At 55.5% G+C, this 15,427-nt stretch overlaps 1 protein-coding gene across 1 annotated transcript; it reads left to right on the forward strand.

Moving 5' to 3' along the window:
- The first annotated feature begins 2,864 nt into the window (after positions 1 to 2,864).
- LZTS1 (leucine zipper tumor suppressor 1) lies at positions 2,865 to 6,740 on the forward strand. The gene is made up of 3 exons (XM_059831477.1): positions 2,865 to 3,254; positions 3,671 to 4,492; positions 5,843 to 6,740. Exons 1-3 carry the CDS (start codon positions 2,904 to 2,906, stop codon positions 6,506 to 6,508), a joined length of 1,839 nt encoding a protein of 612 aa, XP_059687460.1. The 5' UTR covers positions 2,865 to 2,903; the 3' UTR covers positions 6,509 to 6,740.
- The last annotated feature ends 8,687 nt before the right edge of the window (positions 6,741 to 15,427 follow it).

The following is a 15,427-nucleotide window of genomic DNA, read 5'->3' on the forward strand; positions in this document are numbered from 1 at the left end:
CCCATCTCCAGCACCCCTCCCCACGGCTGCACAGACCGGGGCACCCACCGTTGCGGGGCATTTTCAGACCCTGCACTCTCAGTATCACTTTTTTTTTTTTCCCCAACCACCTTTTACACTTTGCCATATGCCTAACCTAACTGAACCGTGGCTGTTGCCAAGCATGCGAACACCCTTATACGTATATACACATGCATCTAAATATATATATATGTATGTACATAATGACTAGGCAAACCGATCTGGCTTCTTGTAGAGTCACGCGATCACTAGATCTGACGCAGGGGAAGATGCAAGCATGTGCCACAGACACTGAACAAGGAAGGGGCACAAGTCTGGTCCCCCCATTTAGGAGGTGCCCCAAAGCCAGGGCAGAAGTCTGTGCCCTCTGCTCGCTTGGTGTGCTCCCAGCTGTGCTGTCTCCAGAGCCTTTCTGCTAATGCTGTGCATGAATGCCAACTCCTCCACGGCTTTCAAAGCGTTCATTTTTAAATCAAAAGAGGGAAGAAGAAGAAAAAGACATGCCCAACCCTCTCAGGCATGTGTAGGAGGGTTGGGATTGATGGAAACGCCTCCTGCCAAGAGGCTGGAAAGTCCCAGCTCTCCCTCCCCACACTTCTGTCTTCTGCAGGCACCCAAAAAACCCAAGGGTGCATCTACGCAAGGGGCCTTGTTGCTCCCCAGCGAGGTGTTCTGGCCACGGGCACAGCGAATCTGGCATCCCCGGAGCAGCAGGTCTGTGCACCCTGCACTGCTCCATGGTTTAAGGCATCAAACCTCCCTGACACCTCTGCCATAGGTGTATGTAAATACTCCGGCTGCTTTCCCCCCGCTCGCTTGCACATGTTGAACGCTGTCTCGGGGCTGCCATCGCTATAGTTGGCAGCTTTGCCGCTGTGACACTGCCTCTTCTCTTCGGCAGGCACACACACACACAAGCGTGGTGTCGGGAGCACACGCTGGCAGAGCAGCCTCCTGTGCCAATTATCCTGTTCCCTGCAGCGATTCCTCCCCCTCTGCGCACATTATGCCTCTTACCCTGTAAAAATGAATGAAGCCCAAGTCATCAATCACTTTTAGCATATCAGCATCCAGGCAGCAGCTCAGACCTTGGTTCTTACTTACTTCTCTTAATCTCCCAAAAATGGATTTAGGGATTAAAGCGGATATTCTGTCTTTCTGGGACTTTTCTTTGACACTTAATCAATCTGGGTCCTCAGGGCACAGAGAAAAAGAAAACAAATAAAGCTGAGGGATGAGCTCAGGTTCGTGTTACCCTGTTCAGGATGCAGAGGAGCCCGCACCGGAGCAGGCATAGGGCAGGACATAACAAAGAATGGGAAAACATAGGAGCAACTCTCTAGGCCTTGAGGATGAGGCAGTGAGGATGCCCTGGCACACCGTGCCTGCCCCTCCATCGCCCGACCCTCTCCCAGCAGACCCCAAGCGCTCTCCGCTGTCAGATGATCCTTTACCCCCGGGATCCCTGCTCGGGCGATGGGAGCCCAGCGTGGGGCAGCTCCAGAGGAGAACTGGACCACGCAGCACCGCTGCTGCCGGGAGCGGAAGCTTTGAGCTGTTTCGCACGCAGCGGAGAGTGGAAACGTTTCCAATCTCATCATCCTGTGCAACTAGGATTTAGCTCATTTTGATCATGCACTAACTTCTGCCTATGAGCAGCTCTTCCTCCTTCGCCCCACCTCACCCTTTAGTTATCAAGATGGAAGGTGCATCTCCACCATAGCCCTGACACTGGGAGCCAAGCATCACAAAGGCACCAGGAGCTGGGATTTTTTCCTTTTTTTTTTTTTAACCCCATACCACAGAGAATTAATGCACAGCCCTGCATACCTCTGAACCGTAATCACAATACTTAGCACACACATAACGCCTCTCGTCTTCTTAAGTGCTGCACAGACATTAAGCATAATTAAGCCTCACAGCATCCCTTTTCAGGTAGGTTAAGAGGGCCACTGAAAATTGGAAAGAAGTCAGGGAGCGACAGGCTGATGCAGGAGAGGTTGTGACTGCATCTCGCAGCACCGAGCATGGCTGTCAGGAGATGGGATCCATCCTGCATGGCACAAGCAGGAGGCATGGGCACCTGTTGAAATTCGTGCCTGTTAGGCACCTAAAAATCACTACAAATCCTTTTTCCTCCTCTCCTTGTTTTTTGAGACTCCTGTGTCTCATAACCCTCCTGGCCTCATCCGGGTGCGCCGTACCCAGCAGCTCCCGACGAGCCCCCCGGCCGCGGGGCAGGATGCACCCAGCCAGCCGGGAGCCATGCCACAGCGGGTGCCAGCCAGCCTGGGGGACACAGGCAGCTCGTGGGAGGCTCCTGGAGCCATCCCCAGGGGCAGGGGAAAGCCCTGCTCTTCCCTGCCTTCCTTGCCTGCCACCCTCCTTCACATGGGGCTTCTGCGGAGGGACGGGGAAGAGCGGTCCTGGGCTGGCAGCGGGGTACCAGCCTCAGGAAGCATCCCTCTCCCTTTGCACGCACCCAAGGACTGACCGGCTCATCTGCACACGCACCCCCAGCCCAGCGCACACTGGCCCATCCCTGGACACACACAGGGAAATGTGCACACACCCCCTTTCACGTGCCCGTGCCAGCTTGTGCCCAAACGCGCCTGCAAGGCGTGTGCGTACACACTCGCATCGTCAGAAACCGCCCTGCTCCTGCCGATGCCCAGACCGTGGGTGCGGCATTGCGCCCACCTCCCAAACTGCTTTTCCTTACCCTGCTCTCTTTGCCTCCCCCAGGCTCGCAGCTCCCGGGCGCAGCGAGGTCTTTGCTATGATTGCAGCAGCGGCCGTCTCTACCCGCTGCCCAGACCCCTCGCCGCGCGGTTCAGCCGGGCTCCGCTCCCCCCGCTGCATGCCCCCCGCCCGGGAGCAGCATGGGCAGCGTCAGTAGCCTCATCTCTGGCCACAGCTTCCACAGCAAGCACTGCCGAGCCTCCCAGTACAAGCTCCGCAAGTCATCCCACCTGAAAAAGCTCAACCGGTACTCGGACGGGCTGCTCCGCTTCGGCTTCTCCCAGGGCTCCAGCCACAAGTCCAGCTCCAAAAGCAGCAAGAATGAGGACTTCTTTTACATCAAGGTCAGCCAGAAATCGCATGGCTCCCACCGAGCGGACTATACCTCGCTTGCCGGCGGGGAGCTGGGCAGCCAAGCCGGGACGAGCGGCATGGACTTCGGGACGCCCACGCCGCAGAAGCTGATGCCCTTTCCCAGTCAACTGGAAGTGGTTAGTAGGGGATGCGGTGGCCCCAGAAGTGGGGGGTGTCCCACTGGACTGCATCTGCCCTCAAAATGGGTGCAGGTCCCACTGCGGGGCTGTCCTGGTCCTGATGCAGAAGGCTCAGAGTTTGTGCCGAGGAAACGGGAGGAGAGGGGCAGCGGGGAGGTGCTGAGAGCACCCCGCCACCCTCTGCTTTTAGGATTTGGATCAGCAATATGACCCGTACCCTTCCATTTCCAAACATGCCATTTGCCTCCCAGCAGAGGCAGTTTTAGCCATCAGCATCCTCCCAAGCTTTTGGCCCTTGATGGAGACCCACGCCGTCCCCACCATGGGGGTCTCGTCCTTGGGGGCAGAAGGGATGGGGGAGAACGGATGACGTGGGGTTGGTCTGTGCTGACGGGCTCTGCTCTTCTCCCCAGGGTGCAGAGAAGCCGGCTGCACGACCGACCGCCTTCAAGCCGGTGCTGCCCCGGTCCGGCGCCATCCTCCACTCCTCCCCGGAGAACGGGGGTCACATCTCCCAGCAGTTGCACCCCTCGGACAAAGCCAAGGAGCAGGAGCTGAAGCCGGTGCTGTGCTCGGGGGGTCTGTCCGACTCCGGCAGGAACTCCATGTCCAGCCTCCCCACCCACAGCACCAGCAGCAGCTACCAGCTCGACCCCCTCGTCACGCCCATGGGACCCATCAGCCGCTTCGGGGGCTCAGCCCACAACATCTTGCAGTGCGCCATCATCCAGGACAGCAACATGATGAGCCTCAAGGCCATGTCCTTCTCCGATGGGGGCAACAAGATCCTCAACCCTGGCAAAGCCCCGCACCACCACGCAGCCGAGAAGACCACTTGCATCCGCTCACCCATCTCCACAGATGAGTCCACCATCCAGGAGCTGGAGCAGAAGCTGCTAGAGAGGGAGGGAGAGTTGCAGGAGCTTCAGTCAAGCTTTGAGGAGAAGGAAGTCAGCTCCTGCCAGGCTTATGAAGAGAAGCAGCGGCGCTGCAAGGAAGAGCTGGAGGGCCTCAAGCAGAAATGCAACAGCAAGCTCAAGCAAACCTCGCAGAAAACCCAGCGGACGCAGCAGGTCCTTCACCTCCAGGTGTTCCAGCTGCAGCAGGAGAAGAAGCAGCTCCGAGAGGAGCTGGAGAACCTCATGAAAGAGCAAAACCTGCTGGAGACCAAGCTGAGGTCCTACGAGAAGGAGAAGACCAGCTTTGCCCCAGCGCTGGAGGAGACCCAGTGGGAGGTAAGTGGCACTGGAGCACCAAGAGATATTTCGGGCTGCCGACGCCGAAAGCAAAGTGTGTGCGTGAAGGCAATAGCTCTGGCACCAGCAGTAAACCACACAGCTATTCTCCATTTCTGTACCTGCATCCAGCAGCACCACGGAGGGTCTGAGCAGAGCAGGTGGTGCGTGCAGTAAGCCCAGGCTGCAGGAGATGATAGAAACTAAAGCCGAGGAGAGCCCTAGTCTGTCACGTGGAGGCTCTGTAAGTTACGATTGAGTGACTCACTGCCCCTCTTAACCCCTCAGCACTTCACATCACATAAGGAAACAACTACTGCATAAAAAAAGTAGTCATTAAATCAACTTCGCATTTCCAACCTCCAGCGCAGGGTTTTTCAGGCTGCCTGCCCCAAAGGAGCAGTAAAGCTGCCTTCCCACGTGTACATAGGAACTACTGGGACTTGCCATGGTCATTTATTAGAGAGCAGTAAAACCTTCCGCTCTTTGCTTAAGCTTAATTTTCTCACTGATTGGGCATTGCTGAACAAAGACCCTTAAACTGCTGAGAATTCAGAAGCGAGCCTGCTCACCCGCCTGAATAACGTACACCGATACCATTTCATTGCGGCTGTACAGGGAGAAGCATAGCTGTTGCCCGGCGCACTTCAAGGAGCGTGGTGCTCGCCTTCGCTCCCTCGCATACAAGGATTTCTCATATCGCTTTCAGTATCTTTAGTTTATTTGCATTTTTGAGTCACCTTTCCAGGCTGTTCGCAAGCCCTACCAAAATTCCAGCTGCAGGGTCCCACCAAGAGCAGCTGGATGCTGAACCCCCACAGCTGTCTCCGGGAGCAGCTGTACCAGCCACGCTTTAGGCTCCAGTGGGATGCTCCAGTGGGATTGGCGTGCTTTGCTCCCAGCTGCAGTTTTGTGGGGTGCAGTTGGGTGTCTGCTTGCGGAACAAGCTCAGCGAGTTTAACTGACCACGTGAGCCGTCAGCAGTGGTTTCGGCAAACATGTTGGACAGGGTACTGAGACTTGAGCACTTCTCGACACCCTCCATTTCCACACCTCAGCTGAGGGGTGTCAGCTCCTTAAATCCTCACGGGTGTTCACAGGTAGCCCTCTGTGTCAGCTGGGGTGTTGATGCATGGAGAGCGTGGGGTCCCCTCCAGCCCCACTGAGAGCCGGGGGCATTGCTCCCTGTGCTGGGGCCATCTCCCCGGATGGGATTTCATGGCTGGGGTCTCCACATGCTAAACCTCAGCGGTGCCCAGCATGGCTTGCATGGGGTATTGTGGGTGCTGCGGGCACACGGGCTTTCTCGAAGGCACAGTCCTAACTCGGCTGCTGCACCTCTCCCCGCAGGTGTGCCAGAAGTCGGGGGAGATCTCCCTCCTGAAGCAGCAGCTGAAGGAGTCCCAGACGGAGCTCAACACCAAGACCACCGAGATCCTCAGCCTGAAGGCTCAGCTGAAGGAGGTGAGGGTGAAGATGGAAGGGCTGGAGATGAAGACCCAGGACCTGGAGGGCTCCCTGCGCACCAAAGCCATGGAGCTGGAGGTGTGCGAGAACGAGCTCCAGCGCAAGAAGAACGAGTCCGAGCTGCTGAGAGAGAAGGTGAACCTGCTGGAGCAGGAGATCGTGGACCTGCGGACGGAGCTCGCCGTCCTCAAGGAGCAGCTGAGCGAAGCCCGGGAGGTGGCCCGGCCCTGCGCCATGGTGGACGATGCTCAGGCCCTGCAGGGAGAGGTGGAGAGGCTGAGGGCAGAACTGAAGGCTGAACGGGACAACAATGAGCAGATGACCTCCGGCTTCCAGCACGAGAGGCAGACGTGGAAGGAGGAGAAGGAGAAGGTGATACACTACCAGAAGCAGCTGCAGCAGAGCTACCTGCACATGTACAAGAGGAACCAGAACCTGGAGAAGATGCTCCAGCAGCTCGCCGCAGGGGAAGATGGCAAGGAGCCCATTGAGCTGGACATACCCGGCGCCGACGTCCCCTACGAGGACATCATCGCCACTGAGATCTGAGCCAGGTCTGCCTTCTTCTTGCAGCTCAGGGGCGTGCGTCTCTTCCAGGCGAGAACCGCTGCCCCGCAGCTCAGCCCCCGCCTTGTACAGTTCAGATGAGCCATGTATTTATTAGCGGAGCTGGTGGCCTGGCCAGCTCGCCAGCCCTCCTCCTCTCCCCACATCCACCGCGGTGATGCCCTCCGCCGCCTGTCGTGTTACAGAGGTGAACAAGCAACTCGTGCCAATGGTGACGTGCCAGCAGCTCCCCCTCGCCCCCGCTCCGCCTTGGCAGCGTCCCTTCTGCCCCTTTGTAGCACTGAGAAGCCGACGACGGGGGCGGTCAGGGAACAGGACTTCAGCAAATAATCTCCCGTCAGGTAACGAGATGATGCAGAACTCCCAGGGGATGCTCTGCTCCAGGTTCGGAGGGATCCCGTGACGGCACAGCTCTGGGGACAGGGACACCACAACCCTTTGAGAGGAATCAGCCACGGCACATTCCCAGCTGCTCCCTGCTTGCAGCCCGGAGGAAGCACCGCGCTGCTCTCACACCTCCGTAACCTTCCTCCGGTCGGTGCCGATCTCCCGGGCACCGTGGGACCGAGGAGCCGCTGGCACAGGCTGGACATCCACTTCTCCCGTCCTTCGGCTGCTGCAGTGCCTCAGGAAGGACCCTACCCGCACACACGCACACACGCACACACCCCCTACGCCGTTACCGCCAACAGCCCCACCAAAATCACCTTTCACTAACGAGCACAGCCCAGCCTGCACCCATCCCATCCCTCGGCCACGGCCACACCGGCACATCCCTCCCCAGACCCACACGGCTGCGGTGAGCCCACCCCTCCCTGCTCGGACACACAAGGACTCCGTGTCCCTTTTCTCCAGCTGCCAGATGGGCAACTGGATTCAAGGATTAACAGAAAATTCCAAGCCACAGTCTGACCTGAGGAATTGAGGGGGAGATCGGTTGCGTTTGCCCCGTGACCCCACGCGCTCTCACTTGCTGTGACTGTCCCTCCCGGGAACCCCGGCTGCCTTATCTCCTCCTGTGCCCTTACGTTCCTTATGTACCTTTTTTAAAAAAACACCCAAACCAACCACTTTCATTTTGTTTTCTACCCCAGCTCTTCAAATTTCCTCCTGCCGCCAGCAAGCAGATGACAAGGCTCCACTGCACGTCACCAGCGGTGACTCTCCTGTCCCTCCACGGCTCCGCACAGGCCGGGAGGGAATCAGCTGGCATCCAGCTTGCCAGGGTGGAGGTCTCCAGCTGGGACCACTTTGTGCTAGTGCAATGGTATTTTTACTGCAGTATGTTTGTTTACCCACTGGCGAGCTGGGCACCAGCCCAGGAAGCCCCGTCCCAGGGTTGTGGGGGAGTCTTGCACAATCCTGTGCCGCAAATTTGGCCAAGGGCTCAAAGCTGTACACAAGCAGCAAAATTCAGCATCCCTCACCCCGCTGCAGCCAGCCTGTAAAGGCAACGCACGGAAACCGGTCTGTGCCTTCCACACCTGCCCCGAGCACCCCCACACACACCGCCCCAGGGCATCCCGGCCGGTCCCGGCACCGCACACGGCAGAAGCCGGTCCTTAGCCATGATCCGCTGGAGAAAAGCCAACCTCACATCCCGGTTCCAGCCCTGCGGCTGCAGGTCAGGGCCACGTCAGGTCAGTCAGCCTTTGCCCAGACCTGCTGAAGGATGTTCTGGAGAGAAGACCAGGGGCCGAAGGATGGCACCCGGCTCCGCTCTGGCTCACCGGGCCAGAAGGGATTTTCTGCATCATCCAAGCCATAGCCCTGCACCGAGGGCTCTGCACCCCCTCTGCACCCCGTGTCGGAGCCAGAGCGTGGCGACCAGGAGCTTTCCAGTGCCAAACACATGGGGTGCCGAGGGAGCAGAGCCCTCCCCAGCTGCCCCATCCCGCAGCCCCCGTCCTGCCAGTGCCCGCGCCCGCCTGCCCAGCCCCGGTCCTGCTCCCACCCGCCTCGGTGGCACCGTCCCAGGTCCCCGTCGCCCCAGCCCCGTGTCCCCCCCCAGCCAGCGCTGTATGATGTGATCGCTCGGAGGCATCGACGTGCTGCCTTTGCACAACGCTGTGTGTGACCGTCCGCATCGCAGGTGTGTCGTTCCCGGTGTGAGCCGCGGCCGCCCTGCCCGCTCCGCGGCTGTCCGGGCTCAGCCTGTACATATAATTATTTTTCTGCAGGTTTTTTGGATGTTATTTCTGGTGACTGATGTAAACTACTGGTAATTTTATGTTTTTATTTATAAATAAATTTTTTAAAACTTATTTAGCCTCTCTGAGCATCTGGCCTGGCAGCGTTCGGAGGGTTTCCATAGCCAGCGAGCAGCAACACAGGACAGTGCTTCACCATGCCCCTCTCACATCACCCCCACAAGCCACCACGCATTTATTGTGGCACACCAAGGTCCCCTTTGGGGACATCCTTCCACCTGGCCCTGTTTGTTTCCAGCCCTGCCAGCGCTTTGCCGCGTGGGCAAGTGTCTTATCTCCGCTGTGCAGCTGGGATAACCCATGCATGGAAAACCGGCAATTTGCCTCCGGCAAACACGGGGATATCGGAGGGGAGGAGATAATCTGCCTGGCCCCGCTCCCAGCCTGCACCCCACGGGGTTCACCCTCCTGCTCTGCAGGTGAGACCGATTTTCATCCCAACCCTGCGCAGCCCAAAGCCCCCAGCCCCGGTGGTCCCCGACCCACTGTCCCCGGAGCAGGCGGGTCCACCTCCCAAGGAGAGCCGGAGAAAACAATTACAGAGGGAGAGATACATTGGAAACGCCTTAACAAAACCGAGGACATGTTTTGACTATTTAAGCTGTTTTCCCCCAAAACCGATTGACTTGGAGTCTATTCGCACTGCACGGATCTGGCAGTTTCACAGGTCTAAACAGTGCGGGGGGAGGTAAAGGGGGAGGTTAGGGGGCAGAAAACGGGGGGAAACACTCAAACCGCAGAAAACACTATTCATCCTGACTCATCTGGCACTCGCCCCACCACAGCGCAGGGCGGGGAGCCCAAGGCACACACAGGCTGCTCCGTGCCCCCGAAAGGGCACCCAGCACCAGCACCCAGCTCCCACCAACGCTTTCCAGGGAAACCTTGGCTTTGCTCATCCCGCCCGAGGCGTGAGGGAAGTTTATTTTTAGAGCCTTTGAAAACTGCTGAGGAGGAAGGAGATAGAAAACCATGCGTGAGGGCTCTCTTTCTGCTGAGCGGCACCTTCTCTTACAAATCGCCTCTGACCATCACCTGCCCCGGCTGCAGGGTGCTGCCAGCTCGGCCAAGCCCTTCCCAGGCTGGTCCATGTATCTGGGTCAGGGGAGCAGCGAGGAGGAGCCCCCCGAGCCGGCTGTTAACCCGGGGATGTCCCTGCAGCGCAGCGAAGCAGAGACTTACCGGGGCTGAGCAGCAGCAGGAGTCAGGGCACGTCCAGGGGTAAGTGCTGCATCCCTGAGGGCATGTGCACCGTACGGACAGCTTCTTGGCAATGCCCAGGACACTGGGAAGCCAAAACCCCAGCCCTGGGGACCCTGGGCTGCTTCTTGCATTAAAGCAGGTGAGGGTCCCACCCCTTTTCCACCAAAAGCCTAGGGAAGCTACTGCTGAGAAAAAGCTGTGTCCGCCCCGCAGGCAGGGCTCAGAGCATCCTCTGCCCCAGGCAGCGGCAGAAATGGGGTCGTGGGCACCGCCTGGCCCTTGTGGGGCTGTGGCACAAGCAGAAGCACAGCTCCAGCGTTAGGATGCTGCGAGACCACAAGGAAAGCCGAACAGTGGAGGCCAGCCGTGGCCAGGGCAGCCCGCTCCCCGCTGCAACCCCGCTGCTTCATGCCCAAGAGGAGGCACGTTCAGAAAGGAGCAGAAAGCCCTGATAATACCGGGATGAAGCCATTCCCTCGTGACACCCAGTGCTTCCTCTGTGGCAGGGTGAACGCGAACGGGATGGCATCGGCGTGTGTCATGGCTCCCGGGCTGAGGAAGCGTCCGAGCACGAGGGGCACGGCTGGCTCAGGTGCTGGGGGGCAAAACAGGAGAGGCAGCTCCAGCTTCTGCATCTCCCCTACAGTCACTGGGGTTCCCTGCTTCGGCAGCGCTTTGGGTTAGCTCTGCTCCAGCTGCCCGAGCACCAACCGTCCTCAAACAGAAGGAGTTTGAATTAGCTGTTGAACTAATCAGCGGATGCAAATAAGCCTCAAGATGGAGAAAAGCTGATTTGCATCTTCTTTTTAACACCCCAGTGCCAGTGCACCAGTTTCTGGCTATGGGGGGCAGAGTCAGACCTAAAATCTCAGCAGAGACAAGACCAGGGCTGCCTTTGAAAGAGCAATTAAATCCAGCCACCTCTTGCTCGCAGGGTGATAGAGGGTCGGAGGCAAAGCTGCTTTTGATGTGCAAATAACCTGCAGCAGCTCTCCCCACCAGCCTGCTCCCCTGCCTTACATCTGCCAGTCCCAACCGAAAACCCAAGGGGCAGGGTGGGAGAAACGTGTCCAATGTTTGCTCTCCTCCCCTCCGAAATGAGCCGACAGCTGGCGTGTGCTTCTCCGAGGGACCTGACTGGCTGACATCAGTTGGCAAAGGGGGATCAGACCCCCAGGCAGTCTTCATTAGTCATTACCAAAAAAAAAAGAAAAAAGAAAGCAGCATGTAAATGTACTAAGGCAGCAGCTGGGAGATCAGCACGTCCCATTTAGCATGGTACCTGCTGTCTCCACGCCATGAAATATTGGGCTGTTTGTTTAGCATCCAGCTAAGCGCCATGTCAGGAGCTGCCCGATGACAGCTCACAGCGCAGCGGCCTGACGCCACGCAGAGGGGCACCCCTTCCTCCCCATCCTGAGCGCCCCTTTGCTTTCCCATCCCATTTTCCCAGTGAAGGGCTATGTTCTCAGCTCAGTGCTAAAGTAGCTGTGCTGCACGCCCCAGCCCGCTCCCGGGGCCTCCGGGTGACGGGAGCTGAAGCTATTTTTGTCATTCCTCCCTTACAGGGCCCTGTGCCAGGCTCAGGCTGTTCACTACCTGAGAGCTTCTAGTCTGTAGGACAGGCTCTGTTGCAACCCCGAGACCTGCCTGTGCGCAGGGTGACGGCGATGCTCTGCCCGTGTTGGCAGATGCGTTTCCTCTAGCAGCTGGGGAGCACGAGCCAGGAGGAAGACAGAGATTTCTGCCCTGCTTCGAGTCTCCAGAGCTGGAGGAGAGCAGGCTCGGGCGTGCCCGGTGATCCCGGCGGGAGTCGCTGCCAGCGAGGAGCAGCGTGGCACGGGCAGTGGGGCTGTTGCAGCCCAGCTGCTTGCGTGCATGAGTCCAGGGAGCAGAAGGGGCAGAGCTGGGTGCTGCCACCAAACCACTGCCAGACACACATGCCTTATTAAAGCAGAGGTCCTAGAGGTTTAAGCAACAAGTACACCAGAATTACCTCCCCCAGATCAGAGCTGAAGAGCCTCAGCAGGCTGGTTTTGTGCACAACCTTCTCCCTTGACCTTACGAAGCCAAGCAAACCACAGCCAGCCCTAGCCCTGGTCCCCACAAGCACCATTCAAAAACTCAGAGCATTTGCAGCCGGTGTCATCCAAGCAAGCTAAGAAGCATCACTGCATGCACTGCTGCTTCCAGCAGGTCTGATGATTTCTGAAGCAGTTCTTGCACAGCTGTCTAAACATTTAATTGAAAAATAATGTTATTTCCAAGTGATACAGGATCTGAAACAGTCTTATCCTTCTGGACTGCAGCAGCAACCCAGCTGATTCAGGAGCTCACATGCAGCAGCTCGCTCCATCCCCTCTCTGCTCGCTCCCGGCCGTGCAGTGCCACTGCGTGGCTGCCGCACTCCATCCAGCATCACACTCACCGCAGCCCAGCCAGCCTCTCCCCGCGACACCGGCTGAGCACGCAGCTCCCGTGTGCTGCAGACAACAGCTATTTTATCCCCGGCACAAAGCCACCCTCAGTATTTATGTTCAACCCAAACCTTTGTCTGGCGCGGATGAGCCACGCTATCATTGACAGCTTGCCTGTGTGCCGGAGCTGCTCACCAGCCTGCCCTGAGCCATAGAATACGTCTCATTCTTTCCCCTTTGCTCTCATCAGCTGCAAATTAGTAGAGCTTAATTGCCTTGAATATTCCTATAATTGCAGAATTCCTTTTCCTTTGCTCTGTAACATAGGCACATTGCAGGAGCCATGTTAGCCAGATGCTTGCAGGTATCTCGTGAGGCAGCTGCCTGGCTCTGCAGCACACACCCACCCTTGGGAATGCTCATTCAACCTTTGTCCCCAAAACCCATCACCTGCTGAAGGATTTCAGGAATTCACTGGACTTTGGAACTTCTTCTCTTACACATGTTTTCAAAACCTGCATTACTGAGTGCCGACAGATGCCATCTGTTCGTGAAGGTATCCTCATGCCCTAACCACAGGCTCTCCCTCAAGACAAACTGTAACTGAGGGAGTAAGTAGGTGGAAAAAAGGTCAAAAAAAGTTGGGACAAACACTTTTAAGCCATCAGACATGTTTTTAGTATACTAGATCCTCCTTCCTCCGGAATAAATGAACAGTCTTTCAAGCTCTGTGTGACAATCAAAGCCATTGTTAATACTGAGGATATAGGATTTGTAACTTAAGTGTCTCTCCTGGTGAAAAACATACTGCAGGAACCAGCTTGGACATTTACATGAGGTTTTAAAAAAAAAAAATTGAGCTAATGTCTTTATCTACCTCAAGGACTTGTACTTCTGTACAAGAGACAGCTTGAATTAGAGCATAGTGCAACATTTAATAGAAGACCTGAGAGCCTCAGGCTTTTATCAGTCGGAACACACTCTGGTTTACAGAGGCAGTGTCGGTGCAGCTCAGCACATCAGGGCACAACTCTTTAAAGATGAACAGCAAGATCAGCAGAAAGGAAAGGTGCTTTCTTCCCTTGTTAAGTGACTGGTTTTGATGTGCACATTGTTCAGCAAAGGAAGGCGTGTTTGGGTTTACCTCTGCTCTGTGGCATATGTCAGGAAGAATCCTGGATCTCCCCGTTTCACACTGTTCTCAGCCTCTTACCTTCACCAGCCATGCTGCAACCCCCAGCAGGGAAACCTTACAGTTAATTCACAGAGAGGGACTGACACCTGGGATTTAAGCAGAGCCATGCCCCAGGCTGTCTGCACAGAATACCTGAATAAACCTACCCAGGCCCCCCTCACCCTTAGTAGTACTGTTCATACAGAAAATTTAAAGTCAACACATGCCTAAGCTCATTTTCAAGAAGCCTTTCAAGGTTTCTCAGCCTCCTCTAGTGCAAACTACCCATCGAGACGCATATGGAAAGGGTGGTATCACATCATCCTCCAACATTCCTGCTAAGCCTTTGCCCATGACTGCACCACCCACCTGCTCGTGGCACAAAGCATGCCGTCCTGAAGATGAAGGCCAAATCCCAATAAACAGAAGCAACCACCGGCTCTAGCAATAACGTAGGGGTGGCCCAAGTGGCCGTCGCTGCATGCAGAGATGGAAGCGAGAAGCGTTTTCAGCACGTTATGAAGTAGTTTCATTCATGTAAACAGAACCCCCAAGTGGCAAAGGACATCTTAGCCACTGCTGAAAGACCTAAAGTTGTTTTCAACCACAGAATCACAAAAGCTTCTATTTTGTTCAACACCTTCCATATTTAATTTATTTAGATATTCTCTACATTAAAGTATTCTCATGCCAACACTTCCAACCTCCCATCCCTACCTCAAGAAAAATAGACTTGACACAGCTTTGGGGTGGAATGCACTGGAATAAAGTTGCTATTGCATCCAAGTTACAGAGAACACTGAACAAACTATAGAAAGAACTGCACATAGGAGACGTCAGGGAAAGCTGGAATTAGTACACTATCATTCGAGTCACGTTAGCACCTTCCTAGACTAGCACTGAAGGCGTTTAGAGAGGTGCAACATGCTTTGGTTAGCTAGACCAGAGCTTAGACTACATTAAGCCTGGGAAAAAAGCAAGAAAGCCTCTGCCAGCACTGGGCTCAGAGCCTCATCTGAACCAATTTGAAAAAAACAACACTGAATTGACTAGCCAAGTTTGCAGTGTTTGGGAATGCTGAGCTCTCCTGGCTAGCCAAATCTGTGCCTGGAGTGCAAACCACAACAGTTTCAAACAGAACCCAGGACCCAGTGCCACCTAGAGCATGCTTTATAGCAGAATTCAAAATATCCATTCACACATTAAGTTGCTTTCTCCTGTTGCATCGTTTAGTACAAGACATTTGAAGCTGACCTCCCACCAGTACAACTGTGTCAGGTATAAGAGTTTTCACATCTCGTATAATCCCCTTCAGTAGCAGCACAAAGCCTTGAATTACCTACAGTTTCGCCCATTGGGACACTACTGGTCTCAGAATGCTTTAGCTGCTGTTTTGCCTCTGGCATTTCCAGAATTCAAAGAAAAAAAAAGGTAAGTAGGAAACTTACTCAGCAAACTTCAATTTAAACCCTTTAATTCGGTAATTAAGCCTTATGGTGCTATCTTTAGGTAGCAACCCACTGGCCTGTGACCTCTGAAAAGACCCTTTGCTACTGCAAAAGCACCTAGCGTGCCTACTAGCATCCTCAGTTCATGCATACCTTTAAGAATCTTAAGCCATAGTTGAAAAATCAGTGACTTGCATTTTTCAGAAAGGTATGTTGTCATGTACCACGCTTTCCACACATTAGCCTGGTCTTCAGGCACAACAGCAGGACAGCAGAGTGCCACCTGTTCTACCAGCAGCGTGGCAACTGCGTATGATCGGATTGAGCAGATGCTTTGGACAAAGAAGTCACATTCACTCTTTCATGTTTTCTAAACCATGTGTGCCTGGTTTGAAAGTAAAGATTTGCAATTTCTGGTAATCCTCAGACATTCCCTTGAAATGTCTACA

This window comes from Gavia stellata, chromosome 31 (assembly GCF_030936135.1).
Source record: "Gavia stellata isolate bGavSte3 chromosome 31, bGavSte3.hap2, whole genome shotgun sequence".
Classification (NCBI taxonomy): Eukaryota; Metazoa; Chordata; class Aves; order Gaviiformes; family Gaviidae; genus Gavia; species Gavia stellata.